The sequence below is a fragment of the Papio anubis genome, chromosome 8, assembly GCF_008728515.1.
Source record: "Papio anubis isolate 15944 chromosome 8, Panubis1.0, whole genome shotgun sequence".
NCBI classification, from domain to species: domain Eukaryota; kingdom Metazoa; phylum Chordata; class Mammalia; order Primates; family Cercopithecidae; genus Papio; species Papio anubis.
The window spans coordinates 68,678,303-68,706,258 of NC_044983.1; the positions used below are offsets into that span (position 1 = coordinate 68,678,303).

At 36.5% G+C, this 27,956-nt stretch overlaps 1 protein-coding gene across 2 annotated transcripts in view; it reads left to right on the forward strand.

The window, feature by feature from the left end:
* The window catches only part of TERF1 (telomeric repeat binding factor 1), a 39,641-nt gene extending 11,937 nt beyond the window's left edge, over nt 1-27,704 (forward strand). Inside the window, exons 3-10 of one of the 2 annotated variants that reach the window (XM_003902859.5) lie at nt 1,275-1,396; nt 2,823-2,909; nt 5,395-5,544; nt 7,198-7,310; nt 10,645-10,704; nt 12,366-12,460; nt 18,264-18,367; nt 25,962-27,704. In XM_003902859.5, coding sequence (XP_003902908.1) covers nt 1,275-1,396; nt 2,823-2,909; nt 5,395-5,544; nt 7,198-7,310; nt 10,645-10,704; nt 12,366-12,460; nt 18,264-18,367; nt 25,962-26,138 — 908 coding nt within the window. In that variant the 3' untranslated portion in view covers nt 26,139-27,704. The remainder of the gene's footprint in view (nt 1-1,274; nt 1,397-2,822; nt 2,910-5,394; nt 5,545-7,197; nt 7,311-10,644; nt 10,705-12,365; nt 12,461-18,263; nt 18,368-25,961) is intronic. The other variant, XM_003902860.5, reaches the window with a different exon arrangement.
* The last annotated feature ends 252 nt before the right edge of the window (nt 27,705-27,956 follow it).

Below are 27,956 nucleotides of genomic sequence, written 5' to 3' on the forward strand. Positions count from 1 at the left end.
ACCCAAGAGTCCTCCATTTTTTTCTCATACTCTACATGCAATCCATTAACAGGTTCTATTCTACATTCAAAATAAGTTCCAAAACTGATTAACTACTTGCCTCTTCCGTCATCTTTCTAAGAGCGTGCATCCAACTTGCCCACTGACCTTCCTCCTGCCCTTTGTATTTGTTTTTTCAAGACAGGGAGGGTCTCACTCTGTCACTTATACTGGAGTGCTGTGGTGTCATCATCACTCACTGAATCTCAGACTCCCTGGCGCAAGCAGTCCTCCCACCTCAGCCTCCCGAGTAACTGAGACTACAGGCACATGCACCCACCTGGCTCTTCCTGCCCTTTGAACATCAAACTCCTCCTCAGGATCTTTGCACTTGCCATTCCCTCTGGAATGTTTTTCTTCCAGATCTTTGGGTGACTGTGCCTTCTGCTTCACGTTATGCTGTTCTCAGCTCCACTGTCACTTCTTCAGAGAGGTCTTTAACCTGTCTGAAAGAGCTTCTCCCTCCCCTACCATTCTTCATTTCCAGTACCTTTTTTATTTTTTCTAGCCTTTACTACTATGAAACTGTATTTATTTCTCATTAGCATGGCATGTGAACATCATAAAAGTGGGGATTTTGTCTTATTCACTGAGACATTCCAAGTTTTTAGGCAAGTGCCTATATATAGTGAGTGATCAATAAATATTTATTAAATGAATTGTAGACTGTAGATGCTAGACATATAAGACGTTACAGTGAAGGCTCTTGAATGTCCGAATGAGTTGTTGCTGTGTAATTTGCTAATTAGTTATCAGTTGTTGTGAGTCTTTGTTCTGAATAACTTGATCATAATTCTTTTAGGAAAGCTTAATAATAGTACAACTATTATCTCATTATATAGTCACATAAATTCTGTGAGATAGTATTTATTGTCACCATTTTATAGATGAGAAAACTGGCCTGTCTTGAGGTTTGTTGTAGTGCATTAGACTTAGGAACCACTTAAGAATTCTGTTGCTATGACATGTTATGTAAAATAGTTTAGTTTTTAAAATTCATAGTTTTGTAAAGAAATCTTCAAATGTTTGTTATCTCATCAACCTTTTTCCATTTGAAATTGATCTTAATGAGAAAATTAACTTAGAAAATAAAATCACTTCTCTAAACTGGTATAAACGAGGAGCACCCAGCACATAGTATATACTCAATAAATATTTAAAGGAATGCGTTATTAAAAACTGACAAAGTTCTACTTAGCTTTCTGAGTTACTTATTTTTGTTCTGTTTTTAAAAGATGCACAGTTTGAAAATGATGAACGAATTACACCCTTGGAATCAGCCCTGATGATTTGGGGTTCAATTGAAAAGGAACATGACAAACTTCACGAAGAAATACAGAATTTAATTAAAATTCAGGTATGAATAAATAACTTATGCTTATAATTATTATATTTCTAGAAAATAAGAACATTTAACACTTAAAAGAAATTAAGAGAAACCTAGTAGAGGTTGAGCAATAGTAAAATTTAATGTATTGTTTCTCTTCAGAAATTTGACCTTTGGTTTATAGCCTTAACATGATCACTGGGGGCTGGAACTTAATGTTCCATACTTAAGTATATGTTGCCCCCATGTTGTGGAAAATTTTAAAACCAGGGATTTGTGCTCTTCCAATTGATATTTAAAGATTATGGAAAAAGTAGATAATATTTTTAATTAATGGTAAATTTTAGATTTTTCTAATCAAGAGTATGTAAAATTTTAACCATGTAGGGAGAATTTTAGTAGACAGTGAGTAGTTTAAAAAAGTCATTCAAAGATACAGTAGCTAGCAGTCAGAGCAAATACTGGGTACTTTCTTAGTTAAATAAACTTTTTCTCTTTTGAGAATTTTAAAAATTTATTTTCAGGTTGAATAGAAAAGAAAAACTAGGTCATTCCCCACCTTCCCAAGAATTAGTGTGGTGATAGTCAGGTAGAATTAGGACCTGAAGAAAAGAAAATGGGCAGAAAAACGACTGTTTCCTTTATGAATTCAACCCAGAGCAAAGAGATTTGTCATGTTATTGCAATCTTTTAGACCGCTAGAGAAAGCAAGTCTTTCTTAATACACTACTGTAAAGTCAAATGGGTGACAAAGTTTATAGCAGACATTTAATATATTCCTTACTATTTGCCAGGCACTGTTCTAAACTCTTTCACATAAAACTCTTACGTCCTCATAACAATCTGATGAAATAGGTACTGTTGTTTCCACCATTTTACATATAAGGTAACTGGGGCAACAAGGGGCTAAGTAGCTTACCAAGTTTACATAGCTACCCAGATGGTAATAGTGGTCCTGTCTTACCCTGTTACCAAAAATGCCAATATGTGAAAAAAATGATCATTCAAAAACATCTAGCTTCTTAGGTTTGTATTAGATATTTTCCAGGGATTCTGACTAGCAAATTTTATGTATCCTAATCATCACAAACATCATCTACCTCCTCTTATTTCCCTTTTACTCAAAATTAATATTTAGGTGGGTCCTAAATGTCCATGGTATGGCTTCTAATTTATTTACTAATACATGCTTTTGATTTGGTCTAAATTAGAGATAGAATGCTGGGCATTTATGAGTAAATGTGCATGGGACCAGTGCAAATTTTTCATGTCATTTCAAGCGACACTTATTTTGTCTTTGAAAAAGTATTTTATATCTTTTATCAAACTAAAATTATTAAACTACATAAAAATGTTTTCAACAGAGGATTTCAGACTTACTTCAGTTATCTTAATAATTAAATAACTATTAGATATTTTTAAACGCAGTCTAAGGTTGGTATTTTTCATCTTTTAGGCTATAGCTGTTTGTATGGAAAATGGCAACTTTAAAGAAGCAGAAGAAGTCTTTGAAAGAATATTTGGTGATCCAAATTCTTATATGGTAATTATTTAAATTAAAACCACAGAATTTTAGAACTGTTTATGTAGAATGAGGAAAACTGAAAGAAAATTGGAGGAGAAAATAAATGCTTTATCTTTTAAACAGTATAGAATAATACTGTGCAATAGAAAAACTATGCAAGTCACATATGTGATTTAAAATTTTCTAATAAGCTGGATGCAGTGGCTTACACCTATAATTCCAGCACTTTGGGAGACTGAGGTGGGATGATCCCTTGAGCTCAGATATTTGAGACAGCCTGGGCAACATGGGGAGATCCTCATCTCTCCAAAAAAAAGAAATAATAAATAATGAAAAATAAAATTTTCCAGTAGTCATATTAAAAAAGTAAAAAGAGGCTGGGTGCAATAGCTCATGCCTATAATACCAGTACTTTAGGAGGCTGAGGCAGTAGGACCATTTGAGGTCAGTAGTTCAAGATCAGCCTGGGTAAAACAGCGAGACCCTGTTCTCTACGAAAAAATTAAAAATCAGCAAGGTGTGGTGGAGCAATACTATAGTCCTGAGGTGGGAGGATTGCTTCAGCCCAGGAAGTCAAGGCTGCAGTGAGCTATAATGCTGCCGCTGTGCTCCAGCCTAAGCAACAGATAGAGACCCTGTCTCTAAAAGTAAATAAATAATAAAATAGTATAGTATTTGCATATAACATATGTACATCCTCCTGTATACTTTAAATCATCTCTAGATTATAATAACTAATACAATGTAAATAGTTGTACTGTTTAGGAACAAAAAGATACAAAAAAGTCTGTATGTGTTCAGTACAGGTGCCATTCTTTTCCCCCATACATTTTGTGGAAGAAATACCTGCATTTCTTTTGGGTTTATATGAAGAGTAGAACTGATGAGTCATAAGGTGTGTACATACTCAGTTTTAGTAGATATTGCCAAGCTGTTTTCCAAAGTAGTTATGTCAATTCCTCCAGTAGTGTAAAAGAATTCTAGTGGCTCCACAGATCTTACATCTGGGTTTTCATTTTAGCCATTCAGGCAAATATGTAGTGCTGTCCCATTGGATTTTAATTTGTTTCCCTGATGAATAATCAGATTGAGCACCTTTTGATAACGTTAGTAGAAAGAGTTGGAGAGTGACTACCTTAATCCAATAAGGAACCTGGGCCTAGTTGAGGGTAGGTTGGGCAGTTTTGGCAAGGCTTTGTCTATCTCTAATATAACCCTGTCCCTGGGGTATAGCCCTCCAGAAATTTGTCTTTTGGGTTTCCTACCCTTATATTTTCTCCATAGCACTATGAGACTACTGAAAATTCTACTCTCCTCATACCTCCCAGAAGAGGAAAACTGATGGCCAGGAAATATTAAGAGGTTAAGATAAGTACTTAACCTCACTAGTATTAATGTTGCCTCATTAGAGCAATATTAAGTACTATATTGAAACACTACTTCCCATCCCTTAGACTGGCATCAATTAAAATGTCTTAGAATACCAATAGTTGTCTCAACAAATTGAGAAATGATTGTACTACCTGCCATAACTTCCTTTCAAGACTGTATATTGGTACTTCTTTGGGAGATCATTTTAGCAAAATCTTTTAAGCATGCATTCCAGCAATTCCACTTCTAGACAATATCCTAGAATAGCTGGTTTCACTTTTAACTGCATATTTTAAAAGCCATAAAGCTTTAAAGACAACAAAAAACCAAGGCCTTCCTGAGATAATTGCTCTGAGATTGAGCCTAAGACTTTTTTTAAAGTTCTACAGCTTTTATTGTGCAGCCAGCATTGAAAGAGCTACTGTCCAAGGAAAACACATACAGTGCACAGAAGATAATGTAGAAACATGTTGAAGAGCAATACAGTAATTGCAAGTAGCCTAAATCCCTCAGTAGGTTTGAAGAATGGATGAATAAGTGATGTTTTTGATCAGTGTAGTACTTTATAATGGCAAAAATAACTACTTCTAGGAATATCAAATCAGCATGGATAAATGTAAACATAGAGTTGACTAAAATGTAGCAAGTTTCAAAAGAATACAGATCGTACAACACCATTTGTAGAGTTAAAACCATGCTAAGCAATGCTACGTGTTATTTGTGGATACATACGTAGTGCAAGTAAAGGAATTCATGGGAATGGTGAATTCTAAATTCAGGGTAATGGTTACAGTGAGGAGAGAAAAGGGGATACAATCAGATTATGGTAGTAAACAGGGATTTTAACCATATCGATTATGTTTTATTTCTTAAACTGGGTAGTGGGTACTCTGGTTTATAATACATATATTTTTGCATCTGTCTAAAATATAAAATATTTTTTTAAATGAGGAGAGACCAGAAGAAGTAAGAAAAAAGTACATTGGCATGTCATTTAAAACTTAATTTTAAAAGTATCTGTGTCTCTGAGTTTATAAAGTGATTTCTTTCCAATTAAATAATATATGACAAAAATCCTTGTATCTGTAACTTTGTGTGATTTATGTTAATTCATTTCTTCTCTTTTCTTTAGCCTTTCAAAAGCAAATTGCTTATGATAATCTCTCAGAAAGATACATTTCATTCCTTTTTTCAACACTTCAGCTACAACCACATGATGGAGAAAATTAAGAGTTATGTGAATTATGTGCTAAGTGAAAAATCGTCAACCTTTCTAATGAAGGTATACATATTATTCAAGAGTGACTCTAATAATAGACTTAAAGGAAATGTTATAATAAGGGAGAATACTTGAAATAGAAATCCTTTAAAACTAATGGGAATTTTTTGTTGTGGTTTTGTAGAAAGGTGTGGTAAAATGTTACATTTTGTGGACCTCATTAAAAGATTTATGAGTGATCTTTGTAGTACTTTTGTAACTTTTCAAAATTAGGAAGATTTTCAAAAGAAAAAGTTGAAGGGAAAACTTAGAATGAATTAAAAATAAGAAATAGGCAAAAGCAAATATTCATTGTAATTTAAGTAAATTTTAAAGACTTTTTAAACACATTTTTGGGGAAAAGTAGAATTGCATTAAAGAAGGGCCTTTTAAATTTTTTCTAGGCCAGGTGCAGTGGCTCATGCCTATAATCCTAGCACTTTGGGAGGCCAAGTTTCAGGAGTTCGAGACTAGCCTGGGTGACATGGTGAAACCCCTTGTCTACAAAAAAATTAGCTGGGCCGGCACGGTGGCTTGTGCCTGTAATCCCAGCACTTTGGGAGGCTGAGGCGGGTGAATCATGTGGTCAGGTGATCGAGACCATCCTGGCTAACACGGTGAAACCCCCTCTCTACTAAAAAAATACAAAAAAAATTAGCCGGGCGTAGTGGCGGGCGCCTGTAGTCCCAGCTACTCTGGAGGCTGAGGCAGGAGAATGGCCTGAACCTGGGAGGCAGAGCTTGCAGTGAGCCAAGATGGTGCCTCTGCACTCCAGCCTGGGCGACAGAGCAACAGTCTGTCTCAAAAAAAATAATAATAATAATAATAGCTGGGCATGGTGGCATACACCTGTAGTCCCAGCTACTTTGGGGGTGTTGAGGCTATGGTGACCTGAGATTGAGCCACCGCACTCCAGCCAGGGTGACAAAACGAGACCCTGTCGTTAAAAAAAAGACATTTCTGGTCAGGCGCAGTGGCTCATGCCTGTAGTCCCAGCACTTTGGGAGGCTGAAATGGGTAGATCGCTTGAGCCCAGGAGTTTGAGACCAGCCTGGGCAACATGGCAAAACCCCGTCTCTACAAAAAAAATAAAAAATTTAGCCAGGCATAGTGGCGCACGCCTGTAGTCCCAGCTACCTGGGAGGCTGAGGTGGGAGATCACCTGAGCCCAGGAGGTTGAGGCTGCAGTGAGCTGTGATTGTGCCACTGCACTCCAGCCTGGGTGACAGAGTGAGACCCTGTCTCAAAACAAACAACAATAAAATTTTTCTAGTAACATTTTATTCTCTGTCTTGACCTCAGAAGTTTTAAGTTGACAGTGTTATAGTGGAGCATCTTGATTGAGATAATTTTTATTTCAAAATATATAGAATTTATATTTTTTTCATGCAGCCTTTTCTCTTAAAAATTGCCTAGAGAGCATTTTGTCTATCAAATATATTTACAAGGAAAGACCACCTTCGTAATGCTGATAAACCAAGCAGATAGCTAATGTAGCTGCTGGCAGTGTCATAATTATTGGTGAAAATAACAACACAGTGCCCTTTATTGGCCTGTGAACAGATATATTGGCTATGACTATCAAAGAATTACAAGGCTTAATTTAATGCTATTTGTTTAAAATGGCTTAATGCATTTCTTCCTATCCTCCTACCTCCACACACACCATTTTTTAAGGCAGCAGCAAAAGTAGTAGAAAGTAAAAGAACAAGAACAATAACTTCTCAAGATAAACCTAATGGTAATGATGTTGAAATGGAAACTGAAGCTAATTTGGATACAAGAAAAAGGTTTGTAATTTAATCAATTTGTGTATTCTTTGTTTTATGAATGTTCTGTCTTTATGTAAAATTGATGCGAGTCTTTTTGTTAAAAATAATTATTGAGTAGCATGTTATCTTGCTGATGATTAACATTTAGGTATTTGGAGTACTGTAGAGTTATTTCATGACCTGTGCAAACTACATATGCCAAGCAAAAGTAGAGAATAAGAAAATATTACAGTTTAAATAATGTGGATAGTTTACCATTCTTACTGAGGGTATGCTTAGGAACAAAGGTGAGGTTGGACTCCCGTGCCCCTTAGTTGTTTTTAGATTCTACATGTTCTCATTATGTGATTCATGTTTCGCTGTACTAAGAGTCTAGTATATTAAGATATTATTCGTATATCTTCTCTAAGGGTAAGCTCACTACTTCATCTGGTGCTTGACTGAAGAAATAGTGATTTGCTTTAATACTGGAGGAAAACAAGCTGTGTCAGTCCTGTATATTGAGAGATATGTTAAGTCTCCAAAATTATTTTTTCTTTAGGGATTTTCAGGGGTGATTTTGTCTTTTGTTTTAGAAGCTTAAGTATCTTCCCCTATTGAGGAAGCTATAACTCTGATATTATAAAGATCTTCTTTCCTATTGAACCCATGGTCTGTTTTCTCTGTTCTTCTACCTTAAACCAAGGCCAGATAATCAAATTTCTGTGGTCTCTGGATGGGTATATTTGGAAATGGATGTAATATTACTTTCTTCTTGGGACCAAGACCTAAGTGTTGCAGGGACCCCATCTTAACTACTTATTTAGAGGTAGAGATTGGGGTTCAAGTTGGATCTACACTGGACTTGTCACATCTTAGGACTGAGGTTCTGTCATCTTATAGTGGTCCCTCCTATTGTTCCTGCCTGTCAGAGCATGACCTGTTCCTTTCATCTCTCCAAAGGCTGTACTAAAGTCTTATTTCACATTGATGTACTTTTTTCTAAAACCCAGTTTAAGAAGTAGAGATTCCATATTTATTGGCCCAATTACTTCATTTTGTTTCAAAAATCAAAGTTTAATGATACTAATACCCAATACATTCTTGTGGGCAAGCCATCCTGCTCATAATTATACTGCTAATACCATGGTTCTTACAGATAATGACAAGCACACTTCCTATGGACTCTCCTTATATAGTACTACCCACTTATTTCAGATGCTCTCCTAGACACAAACACAGTGCAATCCATGTGTACAAACAGAACTCTTCATGTTCTCATTTGCCTCTCTACACCCTGCCTCTCTTCTTTAACCTCACACATCCAGCTGTCTCTCCAAGTATTAAGAACCCCACCTCAGAAATGCTTCTCCAATCTATTTTTATCTATATAGCTTTATACCATTCAAATCCATCCTTGACATAACTTCCAGAGTTAGCTTCCAAAAAAATAAATCTCTTTAGATCACTCCCAGCTTAAAAACTTTTTGGCTCCTATTTCCTACTAGATGAGTCAGAATTTATTGCCATGGCTTATAAAGCCTTACATAGACCCATTCTATTTTTTTTAATATACAGTCTTATCCCTAAGCATGAACCCCTCCCTGTCCACGTACATCGTACTTTCTAGCAGCACAGAACTTCTCCCTGATCTTAAAATGTTAGAAGTTTTCATACCTCTGCCCTTGCTTTGTTCCTTCTATTTGAATTCCTATCATTTTATTTTTTCCAAGGCAAGCTCTTACTTGCTATTCAATCTATCTCAGAGATCACCTGGATGAAGTCTTTCCCAGCTCTGTAATCAGAGTTGTTACTTCTGTTTTTTCATAGCATACATCTCTATAAAAGGACTTATCTTCGTTAGTAACTTATCTGTTTACCTGATTCTTTCACTAGTTTGAGAATTATTTGAAGGTTCTTACTTAGCCTTGAAGCATCTTAATTAGCTTGGTATCCTTGTTGCCTAATTCATTACCAGGCATACATTAGAATTTGCTGTACACTAGTTACAGGGAACAAAACTAAAACTAGAAACAGCGTAAAGATCAAGAACTGAGCAAATACCAAAACCATCCTGGAAGCAGAACCAGGGCAAATAAAGCATTAAATCACCAGTGTCAGGACAGTTACCAGTAAGAGTTCAAGTAAAGCAAGTATAGAATCAGAAGTATGATTGTGAGGTCAGACAAATCCTAGAAAAATTGAAACCCCCATGTTATGAAGACTAAATGAAATAAATATTTTGCTCTGATAAAGCTTATACAGTTGTTCGTTGGTGTTTGAAGGGGATTCGTCCTAGGACATCCACCCTCCGTGAATACCAAAATCCACAGATGCTCAAGTGTCTTACAAAAATGGTGTAATAGCCGGGAACGGTGGCTCACACTTGTAATCCCAGCATTTTGAAAGGCTGAGGCAGGAAGATCACTTGAGCCCAAGAGTTTGAGACCAGCTTAGGCAACATAGCAGAATCTTGTCTTTACAAAAATTAACCAGTCTTGGTGGTGCATGCCTGTAGTGCCAACTACTTGAGAGGCTTAAGTGAGAGGATCGCTTGAGCCTGGGAGGTCTGCAGTAAGCTATGTTTGTGCCACTGCACTCCAGCCTGGCTGACCCTCTGCAAGACCCTGTCTCAAAAAAAAAAAAAAAAAGTGTAATATTTGCATATTACCTACATACATTCTCCCATATACTTTAAGTCATCTCTAGATTACTTAAAATATCTAACACAGTGCTGAAATAGTTGAGATGGACAGCTTCATGGAGATACTAACCCTGAGCAGGGGCTTTTGTAGGATGGTTAAGATTTTTACAGATGGATAGAAGAGGAAATACCATTTTAGGAGAGAGGAATAGTACCAGTGAAAGCATGGAGGTGTAAATAGTCATGTTGTGTGTGTGGAAACCATTTTAACTATAGCAAATGGGAACTTAATCAATTCCCAAAAGTTCACTTGGAGACTGGTGGGGAGAACCATAAATTAAAATTGAGCCCATCAAATTGTATACTTTAAACATGTGCCATGCTTTTTATGTATCAGTTATACCTTAATAAAGCAGTTTTTAAAACTTGAATTCATGGAAATAAAGTGCCATGGAAGAGTTTTTGAAAGAGTGTTATTATAAATGCTTGACTACAGCATTAATTATGCTTATGTCTGGAGAAGCTTGATTTGATACCTCTTATAAGTGTAAGCATGTCTGGACAAAAATTAGCCATGTTGTAATGGACTGTGTATGTCCCAATGTTACCGAGGTTTCTTTCCAAAGTTATTTTTTATAAATTGAAATATGTCTTGACTATGTGGAAAGTACTACCCTTATGAAAAGTTTCTTTTGTTTACATTCTTACAAGTTTTTTCTTCTTTTAAAGTGTTAGTGACAAACAGTCTGCGGTAACTGAATCCTCAGAGGGTACAGTATCCTTATTGAGGTGAAGTAAATTGACATTTTTCTTCTTTGTCTTTCAAATCTTTGATTGAAGCAATTCATGCAGACCTAATATAACTACCACATAAATGGTACAATTGAAAGAATATCTCAGGGTCCTACTTAGCCCAACAGATATTCAACGACTCTGAGACATCTTGCAATTCCAAACTGTAGAGACTTGCTTCTGAGACTGGGTTGTTTCACATTGTTTCTACAAAGCCCTTATTGGAATACACATATAGGGAGTTCTTGAGCTTAAAACAGATGTTTAGTAAACACTTACCTGTCATAGAAACAAAGATACGATACTGGGACAGGAAGGGGATGGGGATTACATTTCTAATGAATGCCCTAATGCCAATATTATCAAAGTTACTTGAAAAACTTTATTCGATCTAATAGAATCACTGTGACAGACAATGTAACCTGTCCAGAGGGCAGAAAGTCTGCATGAATGATTTATAAGATAGAGCAGTTGGGATCACAAGTGGAACCGTGGGAGGAGGTGGCTGACTTCATGTGGAAGAGGTGATTGGACATGAAGAATTGAGAGGCCAAGATGGTATATGAATTGTCCATGAGAATACTGAAATAATTCAAAATAGCAGCACTTAGGTGTAGAGAAAGATCTGTGAATGATGAAGAAGTGCTTGGAAGGATGGTGAATGGCTGTGAAGAATGATCGAAGGTGATATATCTCAGTGGCATGAATCCTCAAGGCTGAAGTTTCTATGGAAGCAGGATCTTGAAAGTGGCATTCATTAGGAAATGAAAACTGCTGTCTCTGGCATCCTGTAGTTTATGGAGGGTGGAAGATGAAGCCAATCTCTACTTGAGAAGGCTACCAAGGAGAGAAACATTGTCCCCAGGGGAAAGCTAGATTTTAGACAAGGCAAAGAGCAGGGAGGGATGGTTGAAGAGATTGAGAATGACATTCCAGAAAGGACAATAGAAAGTCTTGGGAAGGAGGGAGAGAGGGGAAGAGAGAAAGGATAGCTGGTCACATAGAGTATCTATAGGGATAAAAGTATAGCTAAAAGAACCTACATTTTAGGTGGAGGTAATACAGCTGCCTAAGCTTAAGTGAACTGCTTTTTGAATCTTAGTTTGCTCCTTCATAAAATTGGATTAATATAATACCAATTTGGCAGGGTTTTTTAAAAAAATGATGCCACATCCTGTGTTTCCAAACAGCCTTACCTTTCAAAACTCTTTTTGGAAGCAGTAATGATAATCAAGTGATACCTGCCATTATGTAAAGCAATTTTGAAATCCGTCTTTGGGGAAATAAAAGCCTTAAGAGAGAATGAAAGCTAATACTTGGTAGTTTAAGGATTTTTTTTCCTTGATGTATCTAATTGGAAGGCCAAAAGAGTCTTGCCTTTTTTTCTTTTTCTTTTTTTTTTTTGCCTGCTTCTTCTGAGACGTCAAAAAACATCTTGATTTCTGCTTAGTAGATCAGATAGAGGAAGATGAGAGAGGCAACAGAAATCTTAAGAGGCCACAGGTTAAGATGGGGCACTAAGCAGGGAGAGCACCAAAGGAAGTAGGCCAAAGTATTAATAGAAGATCCTAGAACAGATTAAGGCAAATCATTTACCTTTTTTCCATTGCTTTACTAATCTTTTTGGAACCAATTACAAACTTCGTGTTTTATTTTAGGTCTCACAAGAATCTTTTCGTATCTAAGTTGCAACATGGAACCCAGCAACAAGACTTTAATAATAAGAAAGAAAGAAGAATAGGAACTCTTCAAAGTGAGTACTGTTATAACAGTTTTAGAAGGGGAGAATTCATGTGTCCTCAGACAACCCAGCTGTTGACTTTACTACTATAACAAAAAAACACACACTTCAGAAAACTGAAGCACAAAGTCTTGACTTCATAGAGTTAATTGAAGTAGTGTTTAATTGAGAAAGTTAGCTATTTTGATTGTCTAGCTTAGAGTTCTTTTGGTACACTGCTTTTCTACCTTGACTGTGTTCAGCAACTTCAAATATAGTCATATGCCACATCATGACATTTCAGTCAAAGACAGACTGCATTGCATATAGGATGGTGATCCTGTAATAATGTAATGGAGCATATATAGAAACTTGATAATGTGGCACTTGATATTGGCATTGCATATCAAGTAGGGGAAATGATTGATAATTAGCAATGGTACTGGGAACCGTGGGTTTTCTATATGAATATATATATATATGTATATGTATGTTTGTGTAAGTGTACTCTTAATGTTCACATAAGGACAAAATAACCCAATGACCCATTTCTCAGAACATATCCCCCTTGTAAAGCAATGCATAGTTATTTTTCAGAAACATTAAGTACAGTTGATTCTTGTTATTCACAGTAGTTATGTTTTATAAAGTCTGAGAGTGTTGAATTAGCAAATTACAAGTTTCTTTTTGGTATGTATTCATTTAACAAATGTTTATTGACCCCACATTAATATTTTAGGTACTGAACTGATACTGAGATTTTTAATATGGATCTAAATATAAATACTTATTGATAAAAATAATAGACATAATGAAATTAGGTTTATTTCTCCATGCTCATAAGGTACCATCTTGATGCCAGGCAAATGATAGGCCTGCAGTAAATATTATAGAATAAATTTGTTTATACCTGATGGCTGATGACATGGCAACCATTAGCAAATATTTGTAAATAGAGCTCTAAAATATTTACATTCATAGACATCATTCCCATTTTAAAGATGAGAAAATGGAAACTCATTAAAGTTATGTGCTTAATGTTGGTGGAGTTCCAAGATTAATTTTCTACACTTATTGCTGCAAGACAGCTGGGAATCATTTTAAATGAGAATAATGTGAGCATTTTCCTAGACACTTAATTTCATAGTGTGAAATTCAAAGAAAAGGAAATGTAGGCCAGCCGCAGTGGCTCACACCTATAATCCTAGCACTTTGGGACGGTAAGGCAGATGGATTGCCTGAAGAGCTTAGGAGTTTGAGACCAGCCTAGGCAACATGGTGAAACCCTGTTTCTACTAAAAATAGAAAAAAATTGCCAGGTGTGGTGCCTGCCTGTAATCCCAGCTACTCGGGAGGCTGAGGCACGAGAATCCAGTTTGAACTCAGGAGATGGAGGTTGCACTGCAGCCTGTGTGACAGAGCGAGACTGTCTCAAAAGAGATAAAACATGGTTTATCAGCAAATTTGAAGACTATAAACTCATTGCAGACTGGCTTGACAGTGACTGTGGCTATTGAGTCTATAAGGTCTTTGAGTTTTAGCACATTTTATTAGGTGTCAGTAATGTTTTCTTAAAAAAAATCCGGTGTACTTCAGTGGTACCCAGGTACCCCCTCTTTATAGTTTGAGGGTAGTAATTTTGTTTGTGCTAAACCTTTTTTTCTCTTCTTTATCTGTTTTGGAGACAGTCTTACTTTGTTGCCCAGGCTGAAATGCAGTGCAGTGGTGAGATCTTGGCTCACTGTAGCGTCTACCTTCCTGGGCTCAGTTGATCCTCCCACCTCAGCTTCCCAAGTAGCTGGGACCACAGACACATGCCAACCCTGCTATTTTTTGTTTTTTTGTTTGTTTGGTTGTTTGTTTTGAGATGGGGTCTTGTCCTGTCACCCTGGCTGGAGTGCGGTGGCTTGATCTCGGCTCACTGCAACCTCGGTCTCCAGGTTTCAAGCAATTCTCCTGCCTCAGCCTCCTGAGTAACTAGGATTACAGGAGTGTGCCACCACACCCAGCAGATTTTTGTATTTTTAGTAGAGACGGGGTTTCGCCATGTTGGCCAGGCTGGTCTGGAACTCCTAACCTCAGGCGATCCGCCCACCTTGGATTCCCAAAGTGCTGGGATTATAGGCGTGAGCCACCACACCCAGCCTTTTTGTAATTTTTGTAGAGATGGGGTTTTGCCATGTTGCTCTGGCTGGTCTGTAACTCCCGAACTCAAGCAATTTGCTCACTGTAATTGTGCCGAGATTACAGGCGTGAGCCACTGCTCCTAGCCCTAACCTTTTTTTCAAAAACTAAGTTTTGTGTTGTACAGTTGACATGTTCTTAGGGAAAAAAAAATCAAGTTAATTCAGAAAAGTTGGAAGAAAAAGCCAAATCATCCAGATTTCATCAGTGCAGAAAAACTCACCAGCACTGAGTGAAAATTATTAATATTTGAGTTGAAAACTTTTTATAGGTAAATGCATTCAATCCTCAAAATAACCTTATGAGATTAGTGCTTTTTTTTTTTAATCATCTCCATTATACAGATGAGGAAGCTGAGATTTAAAAAGGTAAATAAAATGCCTTTGATTACAGTGTATGAATAGAACAGGAGCCACAATTTGAAATCAGACAGTCTGATTCCAGAGCCCAGCCTCCAATTGCTTAGATGGACTGCCTCAATAGAAGAATGGATAGATTGAGAGCAAATAAAATTTTAGAAAATTATGATCAAGTTACATATGTTACTTTAAAATATATTTACATTTAAATTTTTAAGATGTAAAACAAGGATTCAGTACTTCAGATGAAGGTGGTTTCACAAGAAATCTATCAGTAACCTTTATGATCTGTATAAAATAAAGAATATGAAATGCTTTAATAGATCAACTTTAGTCTTGTTGATTGACCGTAGCAAAAATTTCTTCCACCAATCCCCAATTTTTCTTGGTTATATTCTATATAATCAATATTTGTAGCATTGTTTTCCCATGTTGGATTTTCAGTTCAAAATATTTTTTCATTTTCTTAGAGACTTTTTTACTGACCTATGAGGGAAGTTGTTTAATTTCCAAATATCTTTCTGTTACTGATTTTTAGTTTAATTCTATTTCAGTCTGTGAATATGCTTCATAGTTTTTTAAGATTTGTTTTATGGCCCACAGTATGGTTTATTTTGGTCCATTTGGATGTGCCCAGAGAAGAACATGAATTCTGGCATTGTTGTATGAAGTGTTTTAAAATGTCAATTAGGTCAAGTTTTTAATAATGCTGTTCAGGTATTCTATATATGTACTCATTTCCTCCCTACTTGTTCTGTCAATTAGAAAAGTGATAAAATCTCCCAGCTATAATTATGAATTTGTCTTTACATTTATGTGATTATTTCCTTTTTTCTATTTTAGTCCTCTAACACCTGTTTAAACATTTCTCCTAATGCTAAAATCTCTCCATCAGAGCTAGTGTGGTTTCCATTTTCCTGACTGGAACCCACCCAATATATATGTCAAAATCCCATGTATGTTTAGGTCTCTTGGTCTACTCCTGCAACAATACCATATTGTTTCAGTTACTGTAGTTTTATAATAGATCAGTTTGTAGTAGGGTAATCTTATTGTTTTTCAAGAGTATCTTGACTATTCTGGTGTTTTGGTCTTCCATATTGTCAGGGAAAAAACCTAGCCATCGGGCTTTATAAGCAGTAAACCTGCTGCTACTTTATAGGTACAAAAGGGAGACAACAAGACTTAGCAACTTAATGAGCTAGAGTAAGACAGATTATTATAGCAAACAACATGGCATTGATGTAGTTGTTCAGATTTCCCTACCCCAAGTCCCGTGGACTATACAGCAGGCCTAAATGGATGCTGTGAAGGCAGTAAGTTATATTTCAGCTGAGGAAAACTCAGAGCCAAGGGCCCAGTGCTTTTTGAGTAAGCAACAAAACTTGTAACAAATAGCAACCAAGCCAGTACCCTCTCCCAGGAGAGAGCGGTTGGCCTGGTCATCATGTTATGGTTTCCTTGACCTGCTTAATTGCCTATCTGACTGGCTATAGAAAATGCACTATTTCAGGAGATGAATTAGGCTTTTGTACATGCAACAAGAATTGCAGGGGTGCTCAGAGCCAATGGTGGACTACCTCTCTTAACACATAATTTTAGAATATTCTTGTTAAATTACACAAAGAACCCTGTTGAGATTTTTATGTGAAATTGCATTGTTAACAATAGATGATTTTGCAGAGAACTGACACTATTACATTAAGTTTTCCTATGCATGAACAAAATATATTTCTCTTAACAGTTTTTATATATACAATCATCCCTTGGTTTTCACAGGGGGTTGGTTCCAGGACTCGTCCTCCTGCCCGCCCAACAGGGATACCAGAATTCTCAAATGCTCAAGTCCCTTACATAAAATGGCATAGACTTTGCATATAGACCTGTGCACCCGCCTACCACATGCTTTAACTCATCCCCAAATTACTTATAGTAACTAAAACAATGTAAATGATAACTAAATTGTAGTAAATAATTATTAGACTGTATTTTTTATTTGTATCATTTTTTATTGTATTGTTTTATATATATATAAAATACATATTTTATATATAGATAAATATTTATATATATATTCCCCCGATGTGTGTGTGTGTGTGTGTGTGTGTGTGTATATATATATATATATATTTCCCCCCCTGAATGTTTTATTCCAAGGTTGGTTGAATCCACAGATGTGGAACCTGCGAATATAGAGGGCCAATAGTAGGTAGGTGGGTAGGTAGGTAGGTAGGTAAGTAGATAGATAGATAGATAGATAGATAAAACTTCTCATAACATGTTTTATATACATAGTAAAGCTTTATAATTTACTACATACAGATGTTGTATCCCTTTTGCTAAAGTTATCTAAGAGGCCGTGACATGATGGCTCACACCTGTAATTCTAGCACTTTGGGAGGCTGAGGCAGGAGGATCACTTGAGCCCAGGAATTAAGAGACCAACCTGGGCAATATAGTGAAGCCATGTCTTTACAAACAAATTTTTAAAAATTAGTCGGGCATGGCAGCAGGTGCCTCTAGTCCCAGCTACTCAGGAGGCTGAGGTGAGGGAGGATAAGGAAGAAGTATCACTTGAGCCCATGAGTTTGAGCTATGATCATACCACTGCACTTCAGCCTAGGCGAAAGAGAGAGACCCTATCTCTTGGAAAAAAAAAAAGTGATCTCTAAGAATGTTAGATTTTTTGTGGCTATTGTAAATAGTATCTTTCTATTGTTTTAATTAAATTATTTTAACTCTTTGCTGCTAATGACTAGAAATCCTATTGCTAATGAATGAAATCCTTTTTGTGTATTGATCTTACTGATCTTTTAATTCTATTTGTAGATTCTCTTAGATTTTCTGCCCAAACAATTCATTTTTCAATAATTACAGTTCTGTTTCTTTTATTTCTTGTCTTATCAAACTATGAGTAAGAAAGAAGGAGTTAGGAAAGGATTATTCTTCTTAGTACTCCTAAAACATTATCATAAGAAAATTTCAATGATCCTATGCAATAAATATTTTTCCTTTTTTTTAAACAGATGATGAAAAGACAGGTTCAGGGATGTGAAATGATTTACTTAAAGACATATAAAAGAATCAAGTCTCAAAACACTCCCCATCTGATTTCAAAGACTGTTCTTTGTACTATACCATACTGCTTCCAGATTTGAAGGAAAAAAATCAAACATGTAGAGTACTTTTTCTTAGAATAGCTTAAAAGAATTTCATGATAATCATTAAAAATATAATTGCTCTTTTTTCTTTAATGTGAAACAATATTTATGGCATTATTTTTCTACTTTTAGGTACAAAAAAGAAAAAAGAAAGCAGAAGAGCCACTGAAAGCAGAATACCTGTTTCAAAGAGTCAACCGGTAACTCCTGAAAAACATCGAGCTAGAAAAAAACAGGTATTTGGTTTTTTTTATATTTGAATAACACTTATGGACATTAAAGTTATAACTTGAATAATTGTGATTATTTCTGTTCAACCTCCCAAAAATCTTGAGTATAAAATATTTACGCTTTGCCATCTTTTATTTTGCCATCTTAGATTAGGTGACTAATCAGCCTATTCAAAATGAAGTACTTCACCCACATTGAAAAGTCTTAAGTTGGGTGTTAGTACTGACATCTATTTGGAATTATTGTGATACTATCATAAAATCTGTTTATTAGATGTAAGATGGGACTTAACTCCATATTATAAGCTTTGATATTTAAATTTCCTAACAGGGATCCAATTTAAATAAGATTTTTCTTTACTTAAAAACAAAGAAAAGATACCATTTGATCACAACATTTTATTAAGGTGGATCAATTTAGGGCTTGATTCATTTGTTTCCACTTTCAGTGACTATAGTTTTGTGCCATCTGTCCAGTGTCCGAAACTATTATTTTATATATTTTTTGATTGTCTAGTTGTTCACAGCAGATGGATAAATCTGGTCATTGTTTTTGTGGTTTTGTGTGTGTGTGTGTTTTCCCCTTTTTTTGTAGAAATGGTGTCTCACAATGTTGCCCAGGCTGGTCTTGAATTCCTGGGCTCAAGTGATCCTCCCACCTTGGGGTCCAGAAGTGCTGGGACTATAGCATGAGCTACTGCACCCATTCAGGCCCTTGTTTTCTTTTGTGGCTGGAACCATTTTCTTACTCGAAGGTGTCTTTTTTTTTTGACAAGCTAATTGCAAATAGCTCGTACTGAGGTGTTGCGGATAGTGTCAAGTTGCAGGCTACTAGGAATATGTTCTGTGACTCAAGGTTATGTTACCCTTCATTTCTCCCCCAGTGAACAGAGCAAGCAACTTCTACTTTTGATTTGCTTCCTACACATATTACTTGCCTTTGTGATTCCCTTTTTTAGTCTTGCCATCTCTGGCCTTTAGTAGGTTGAGGGGAGCTTCTGCTGTTGCTGACCAGAGATTTAGGGGGTGTACCTCAGGGTATTTTCATTAGAAAAGCATACACCACATGTTTCCTGAGATCTGTAGACAAAGTTGCTTTTTCATACACCTAAGTTACACTGATTATGTATACCCTTTCTACCTACATTATGGTTCAGGTTGTAAATGCCTCTTACTTTTTTCAGAGTTTTATTTCAGGATTTTATTTCTTGTTGCTTTTGGGTGAATTCCCAAAGGAGAAGAGGGAAATGCTAACCTTATGCTACCATGTGCGACCGCAGTCATGCATACGTTTTGTACTGAATTTTTTTTGCAGTTTGAATATGATGTACATGTATATAGTTTGTTTATTTATCCTGCTTGGTGTTTTCTGAGCTTCCTGAATCTGTAGTTTGGTGTCTGTCTTTAGTTTTGGAAAATTCTCAGCCATTATTACTTCAAATCTTTCTTTTGTTCCTTTCCTTCTTCTGGTGTTCCCATTATGATTCCAAATGTTACACCTTTTAAAGTTGTCCCACAGTTCTTAGGTATTCCTTTATCTTTTTTCATTCTTTTTTCTCTTTTCAGTTTGAGAACTTTCTATTAATATATCTTCAAACGTACTGATTCTTTCTTCAGCTGTGTTTAATCTACTTATGAGCCCATCAGAGGCATTGTTCATTTCTGTTACCATGTTGTTGATTTCTGGCATTTCCCTTTGGTTCTTTCTTGGAGTTTTCATCTCTCCTACATTTACCCATCTGTTCTTGCATGTTGTCCACTTTTTCCATTAAATCCTTTGACATATTGATCATAATCATTTTAAATTTCAAGTCTGACAATTTCAAAATCTGTGCCATATCTGAGTGTGGTCCTGGTGCTTCCTTTGTCTCTTCAGACTGTGTTTTTTGCTTTTTAACATGCTTATAATATTTTGCTGATAGCTAGATATATCAGGTAAAAGGAAATGAGATAAATGATCCTTTAATATGAAGTTTTTTTATTTTTTTGTTTGTTTTTTGTTTTTTTGAGATGGATTCTCACTCTGTCGTCCAGGCTAGAGTGCAGTGGCAGGATCTCAGCTCACTGCAAGCTCTGCCTCCCGGGTTCACGCCATTTTCCTGCCTCAGCCTCCCGCGTAGCTGGGACTGCAGGCGCCCACCACCACACCCGGCTAATTTTTTGTATTTTTAGTAGAGACAGGGTTTCACTGTGTTAGCCAGGATGGTCTCGATCTCCTGACCTTGTGATCCACCCACCTCGGCTTCCCAAAGTGCTGGGATTACAGGCGTGAGCCACCATACCCGGCCTAATGTGAGGTTTTATGTTTATCTGGCTGGGAGTTATCGTTTTCTGTAGCTGTAGGTGTCAAAGGCTAAAATTTCCTTTAGTGTCTTGTTTTTGTCTCTCTTGTCTCTGGGTTTCCCTAGAGACTGCTTTTTAATAAGAATCTGAAGGAGCTCTTTCAACTATAATGCCCAGGATCCTGACTGATGTGGTGGTAAGGTAAGGGGAGGTGAAGCGTTCTGGAGTCCTGTGCATAGGTCTCCCTTCTTCTAGTAAGGCTGTGTTCTAGACTGTGACCTTCATAAGTACTTCTCAGCCCACCACCCCTTGGGTGAGACATGAAGGCTAGAGAGGGGTGGAATTGAGTATTTCCACAGGTAATTTAGGTTCTTGTAAAACCTCAGTTGGTTAGGTTCTGGCAAAATTAGTTTCTCTTGAGGAAAGGATTTTGTTAAGGAGACCAGAACGCTGTCCTCATTTATTTTGAAATGAGGAGTATTTCTAAATAGGGAGTATTTCTAAATGGCTACCTTTCCCCTCCTGCTGTCAGAAGCAGGAAAGAATTGTTGTCTGATCTTTACCCTGAGACCTGGTAGGGCTCCTGGAGATAAAACTCCCAAAACTTTGTGAGTCCCTCTGAAACTGGGCCCCTGGAGTTTTTAACTCTCAAGCTTATCCACACTGAGCCTCCATCAGTTCCTCAGTCACAGTTAATTGCTTCTACCAGTATTGGCTCCAGCTGTGAGCTTCTGCTCCTGGCCTTTCTGTCCCCAGTAATTCTTGTGATTCTCTCAGTCTGCCTCTCTCTTTCTCTAGTTTTCAGGGCAGCAGTTTGCCCTGTGACATTCATTCTTTGATGTATCTAAGAAGAGTTACTGATTTTCAGTTTGTTCAACAGTTTTTTTCTTCTGGGGACTGGAGTGATGATTTCCAAGCTCTTCATATGTGAGACTGGAAACCAGAAGTCTCTGCCTTACACATATAACTGATCTTTCCCTGGAGTTCTTCCAGCAGGCATTCCAAATGAGGTGTTATTTGCAGATATATATGAAGAAAACCGTTGTTTCTCTTCTATTCAAAACAAAATGTAAGGTATCGACCACGTAATCAGTGATAATATCTATCACCCTTTCCTATGCCAAAAAAGAATTCTGTGGATATCACAAGGGCCTGGTTTTATTTTTTAGCTTTCTGCTGTTGGCCTTTTGTTAAAATACTTGTTTTAGAAGGTAAGTGATAGACTTAATTTTATTTTGTATTGAGGTTTTAAAAAAAAAAAAAACGGCAATAGCCCATGTCTACTTGGACAGTTTTCTTTTTCCTACATTGGTCTGTTAAAGATATTTCTTCCTTCCTTATCAGAATTAAAGAGCCCTCCTTTTATAAATTTATTCCATTAAAGACGAAAAGTAAATGCCTTTCAAACTGTTTTCCGTAAACAGTATGTAATGAGAAATACTGTAGCAGTATTTTCTTTTACTATTTGTAGTATCATTTTAAGGCATTAAAAAGCATTATTTGTTCTTTAGAATGGATATACAGTTTTCAGATCTGAGTTATATCATCTCTAGCCTCGGGAAAGAAAAAGATTAGTGTGTTTTAATTTGTTACGTGCTCTTTGTATCTTTTCAGGCTATTGGCATGGCTGGAGTTGTTATGATTTTGTATTTGATTTTTCTAGAAAATAAAAGACAAATGACAATAAAACAAAGGAAATTACTTGTATGGGTTTAATGTCCAGAAATACATCATCTTAAACTCTTCCCCTAACTATTACTATCAGTGGAATCTGGTATAATCAGTTAAATGTATAAAATGAGGAAATGGAAAGTTTTAAGCATAGTAGTAGACTTTATGAAATTGTACTGCCCTTATGTTTTCTTTCTGATCTGACACTGATAGGTTAGTTGTGTCACTCATTCAACTCTAGCTATAGAAAGTAGGAGTTGGTACCAGTGACTACTAGGCCACTTGAACCTCTAAACTTAAAAATTACAGCTTTCCTTACTTGCCAGATGATAGCTTATTGTGTATGATGTTTTCAAAACTCTTTCAGTCACAGGTAAAATTAAACAAAGACTGAAAACATTTAAATCAAGCAAAATAATAAAGGCACAATCAACCATGAAGTAACATTATATCAAGCTAAAGTTACTCTTTTTCAATAGAAGAAAAAAACAAAATACTTAATGCTAAACACTGTTAGTTTTTAGTTAATCTGTACTGACAGCATTACTATTTTCCTCTAGGTTAGGGGTGAGCAAAATTTTTCTATAAAGAGCAAGATTTATAATATATTATTAATATATTTATTTTACATATATTTCACATACATAGTTTCTGTTACATATTTTAAATATATTTTTTAAATGACTTAAATTTAAAAATGGTTCTTAGCTCCAGGGCTGTAGAAAACCAGCCTTGGCCTGGGTTTTGGCAGTGGCTTGCTGACCCTTGCTATAGATGATACATTGGAAAATACTGCCTAAATATACTGCACCCAGGACCCCAAATAGGATTCAGAGAACATTGGTCATTTCTTGAAAGAAAGGGGCTTTTGTATTGTCCTATCAAACGTCATCTGTGCACCTTATTAAAAATACTACAGCTCAGATAAGAACAAGAAAACAATGCCGTACATGTGTATGAAATTTGCCTAAACCACAAACTAATTTTTAAAGCTGAATAATGTATATGACAAGTTTTTGAAAGAACAAAAATTCTTAACTTGGAGACCATGGAGTTGATAGGCTCTTTAAAGGGAGTCTATGTGGCCCCCAAATTTGTATATAAAATTTTAGATACCTACACTTTTCTGTGGAGTAGAGACGGAGTCTTGCTCTGTCTCCCAGGCTGGAGTGCAGTGGCCGGATCTCAGCTCACTGCAAGCTCCGCCTCCCAGGTTTACACCATTCTCCTGCCTCAGCCTCCGGAGTAGCTGGGACTACAGGCGCCCGCCACCTCGCCCGGCTAGTTTTTTGTATCTTTTTTAGTAGAGGCGGGGTTTCACCGCGTTAGCCAGGATGGTCTCGATCTCCTGACCTCGTGATCCGCCCGTCTCGGCCTCCCAAAGTGCTGGGATTACAAGCTTGAGCCACCGCGCCCGGCCAGATCTACAAGATTTATATGATCCCAAAGATTAATAACCCACTGTTGAAGTGCTTTTAATCAATCACCTGACACATGAAAAATTTATTAATACATCTCTTGGTTTTTGTCAGTTAATGACAAGCAGTGTAGTGAGGTTTTGTAGGAGTGAAGGCTGAGTCAGGCGTTAATAGATGGTTATAGGAGGCTGTCAACCTTTGTCTAGAGATTGAATAGCCATGTACTTGTAAGCAGCACAGTTGCTGATAGGTGTGCCACAGACAAACAAAAGCAAAAGCAGGTACAGAAGAGACCAGGTTGGTATCTTGGATTTAAGTCACAAAGCAGAGGAATAGCAAGAACAGGGGATCAGGCCGGGCGCGGTGGCTCAAGCCTGTAATCCCAGCACTTTGGGAGGCCGAGACGGGCGGATCACAAGGTCAGGAGATCGAGACCATCCTGGCTAACACGGTGAAACCCCGTCTCTACTAAAAAATACAAAAAACTAGCCGGGCGAGGTGGCGGGCGCCTGTAGTCCCAGCTACTCTGGAGGCTGAGGCAGGAGAATGGCGTGAACCCGGGAGGCGGAGCTTGCAGTGAGCTGAGATCTGGCCACTGCACTCCAGCCTGGGGGACAGAGCGAGACTCCGTCTCAAAAAAAAAAAAAAGAACAGGGGATCAGGTTTAAGGTAGCTCAAACAAACTTCTACATGGGTTTGGTTACGGTCACTGCCAACTTTTTGGTACTGAGTCATACACAAGATGGTTCTCATGTCATGTTTGTCTTCTTCAGGTCACCTTGAATTCTAATATTGCATCAGACAACTGGATTTTTTTTTTCCTTCGATTATAGTGAAGTACACATGATATAAAATTTACCATTTGCCATTTTAACTATTTTTAAATGTACAGTTTGGTAGCGTTAAATATATTCATATTGTGCTACCATCACTACCATCTATCAATAGCTGTCTTCCTCTTACAAAACTGAAACCGTACCCATTAAACAGTAACTCCATTTCCATCCTCCCAGCCCCCTTGCCACCATCATTCTACTTTCTGTGTATGAGTTGGACTGTTCTAGCCACCTCATATCAGAGGTAGCATAGTATTTGTCTTTTTCTGTCTAACCTAATGTCCTCAAGGTTTATCCATGTTCTAGAATGCCTCGGAACTTCTTTTGAAGGCTGAATTATATAAACATGTAATATAATATAATTTTGTTTATCCATTTATTAGTTGATGGACAGTTGGGTTGCTTCCACATTTTAACTATTGTGGATAATGCTGCTATGAACATGGATGTACCAAATACATTTTCAGGTCCCTGCTCTCAACTGTTTTAGATATATACCCAGAGTGGAATTGCTGGATCATATGGTAGTCCTTTTAAAATTTTTTTGGGTAACTGCCATACTGTTTTCCATAGTGGTGCTATAATTTTACTTTCCCACCACCAGTGCACATAGGTTCCAATTTATCCATATCCTCACCAACACTTAGCAGCCATCTGAATGAGTGTGGGTTGATGAACAGGGTTTTAAAGGAAAATGTGAAGTGCTGGAGAATTTCTTGTAATCTAGACACAGTAAATAATCATGCAGATGGTCATATTGCTCTTTCAGCATGCCAACAGAAGGAATAATTAGTTGGTTCCCTGTAGCAAATGCCAAGTATCAGTAATTTTTCTATGTATAGTATTAAATTTGATTTTTTAAAATGTTTAGGAATTTTCTCTTAGCATAAAATTAAATGTTCCTAGTTTGTTAGTTGTATTTTTGAAAGTATTTTAGACAAGATTTGAGTTTTATATGGGTGTGTAATACTTCCCCTAACATAGGCAGAACAGGGTTTTCACTGAGTTCATTAGTGAAGTACTAAACATTCACAAAGCCTATTTGGAGATTTGGAGGATAATAAATACAACCATTAACAATTGTAGAAGAGCATTTTAAGAGACAATGTGGGCTTAAAGTCAGAAAAATTGAGTTGACATGTAGCGCTGTCACTTTCTAGCTATCTGATCTTGGGCAGCTGAGCTTACATAAAATGAATGGTAATAATAATGACCCCTAAAAATGTCATGATAAATGTATAATCTTATAAAAAATCTAAGAAATGTTTAGAGAAATCTTCCATCTTTAAGAAACTAAGCATTATTTTGATTTTTTTAAACTGGCATTTATAGTAGGTATTTTCTTTTTGAATAATTGTTTCTGTAAATAACTGTTTTACTTTTTATCAAAAGGCATGGCTTTGGGAAGAAGACAAGAATTTGAGATCTGGCGTGAGGAAATATGGAGAGGGAAACTGGTCTAAAATACTACTGCATTATAAATTCAACAACCGGACAAGTGTCATGTTAAAAGACAGATGGAGGACCATGAAGAAACTAAAACTGATTTGCTCAGACAGCGAAGACTGATTGTGTTTGTAAAAGCTTGATGAAAGGACAGTTAAGTATTTTGATCACTGCATTTTGTTTGAAACTTGTGTCATTTATGTATTTTAAAACTTTGAGGGTTTGTGCTATAAGAGTTAAAGCATATGCTATCATTGTATTCTTTAAGAACCTTATTTTGATAAAATGTAAATTTGTTGAACCCTGCCACATTTAGTATCCCCACCCCTAAATCCTGTTCCAGTGAAAAAACTAAAACATGATCCAAAAAAAAAAAGAATTTCAGTTAACCTATTTTGTGTCTCTAGGCTGACTTCAACCCTGTAACATAACCCATTAAAATGGATTTTCTTTTTTTTTTTTTAAGACAGAGTCTCTGTCGCCCAGGCTGGAGTGCAATGGCACAATATCAGCTCACTGCAACCTCTGCCTCCCAGGTTCAAATGATTCTCCTGCCTCAGCCTCCTGAGTAGCTGGGATTACAGGCACACACCACCACGCCCAGCTAATTTTTGTATTTTTAGTAGAGACAGGGTTTCACCATGCTAGTCAGGATGGTCTTGAACTCCTGACTTCATGGTCCGCTCACCTCAGCCTCCCAAAGTGCTGAGATTACAGATGTGAGCCACTGTCTCCTGCCTAAAATGAATTTTCTAGATTATTGAATAACAATAGTCCTTTGATATGAGATAACGACTTGGTTTATGACCTTAATATACTACTTAATTACTTAAGATGTTTATTAATAGAATGATAAATGTACAAAGTAACCTATAAGCATGACATACTTTTGCTTTCAGTAGTTTTATGTAAATAAAAAAACTTGAAAATAGTAATACCTGAGGACCCATAGGAACAATAGACACTGGGGAGGTAGGGTGGGGAGCGGGAGGAAAAGCTGAAAAACTACCTACTGGGTACTCTGCTCACTACCTGGGTGACAGGATCATCTGTACCCCAAACCTCAGCATTATACAGTATACCCAGATAACAAACCTGCCCATGTGTTCCCTGAATCTAAAAGAAAAATCGAAATGATTTTTTTAAAAAAGAAAAAGACAATAATATTACCCATGGTACAAAATTTGTACTATTAGCAAGAATCATTTTGTGTCACATTTAGAAACAATTTGACTTTTGTTCCAGTGTTTAAACTTTGACAAAAATGGTTTTGAATAGATCTTTATAACCTAATGCCATAAATACAAGATTCTCTGATACCGTCATTTAATATATCAATATTGGGCCTAAAACAGTATTCTGCAAAGCTTAAATTGGTATTAACTATGATCATCTTGATGTCTATGATAGATAATAAACAATGTCATATATACCTAACTAAGCAATTTTGGTTTTTCACCATTTTATTCTTTAAAAGATTTAGACTAACAGAATTATTTAGCATTTTGAGTTATGTGCTTTATTTAGCAAGTGAGTAAAAATATTGGAATATTGAAGTATTTGCATAAAAAATCAAATGGTAGTGTTTCGTAATCTCTATTTATTTCCTATTAAGGTTTCATTATTACTTTCCCATTGTTCCTGAATTTGTTATCCTATATATAAACAGAAACATGGATGAGTACCATATGCTTCCTGACTCCTTTCTCCTTTATCTTGTTACACCAAGAGATACTGTCACTGTTTACTGGAGACATTTTGTTGATTAGTGCCAAGGCTGGCATCATGAGTCAAAATAGACTTAAGTCAACCTCATTCCAAACATCTGCTATAAATCATCAAATCTAAGTTGCCATTAATTGTAAGATGCCCTGTTATTTCACATACAACTAGAAGAGAAGATCGGAATCAATTATAGTATGGTGCTTTCTTATTTTGAAT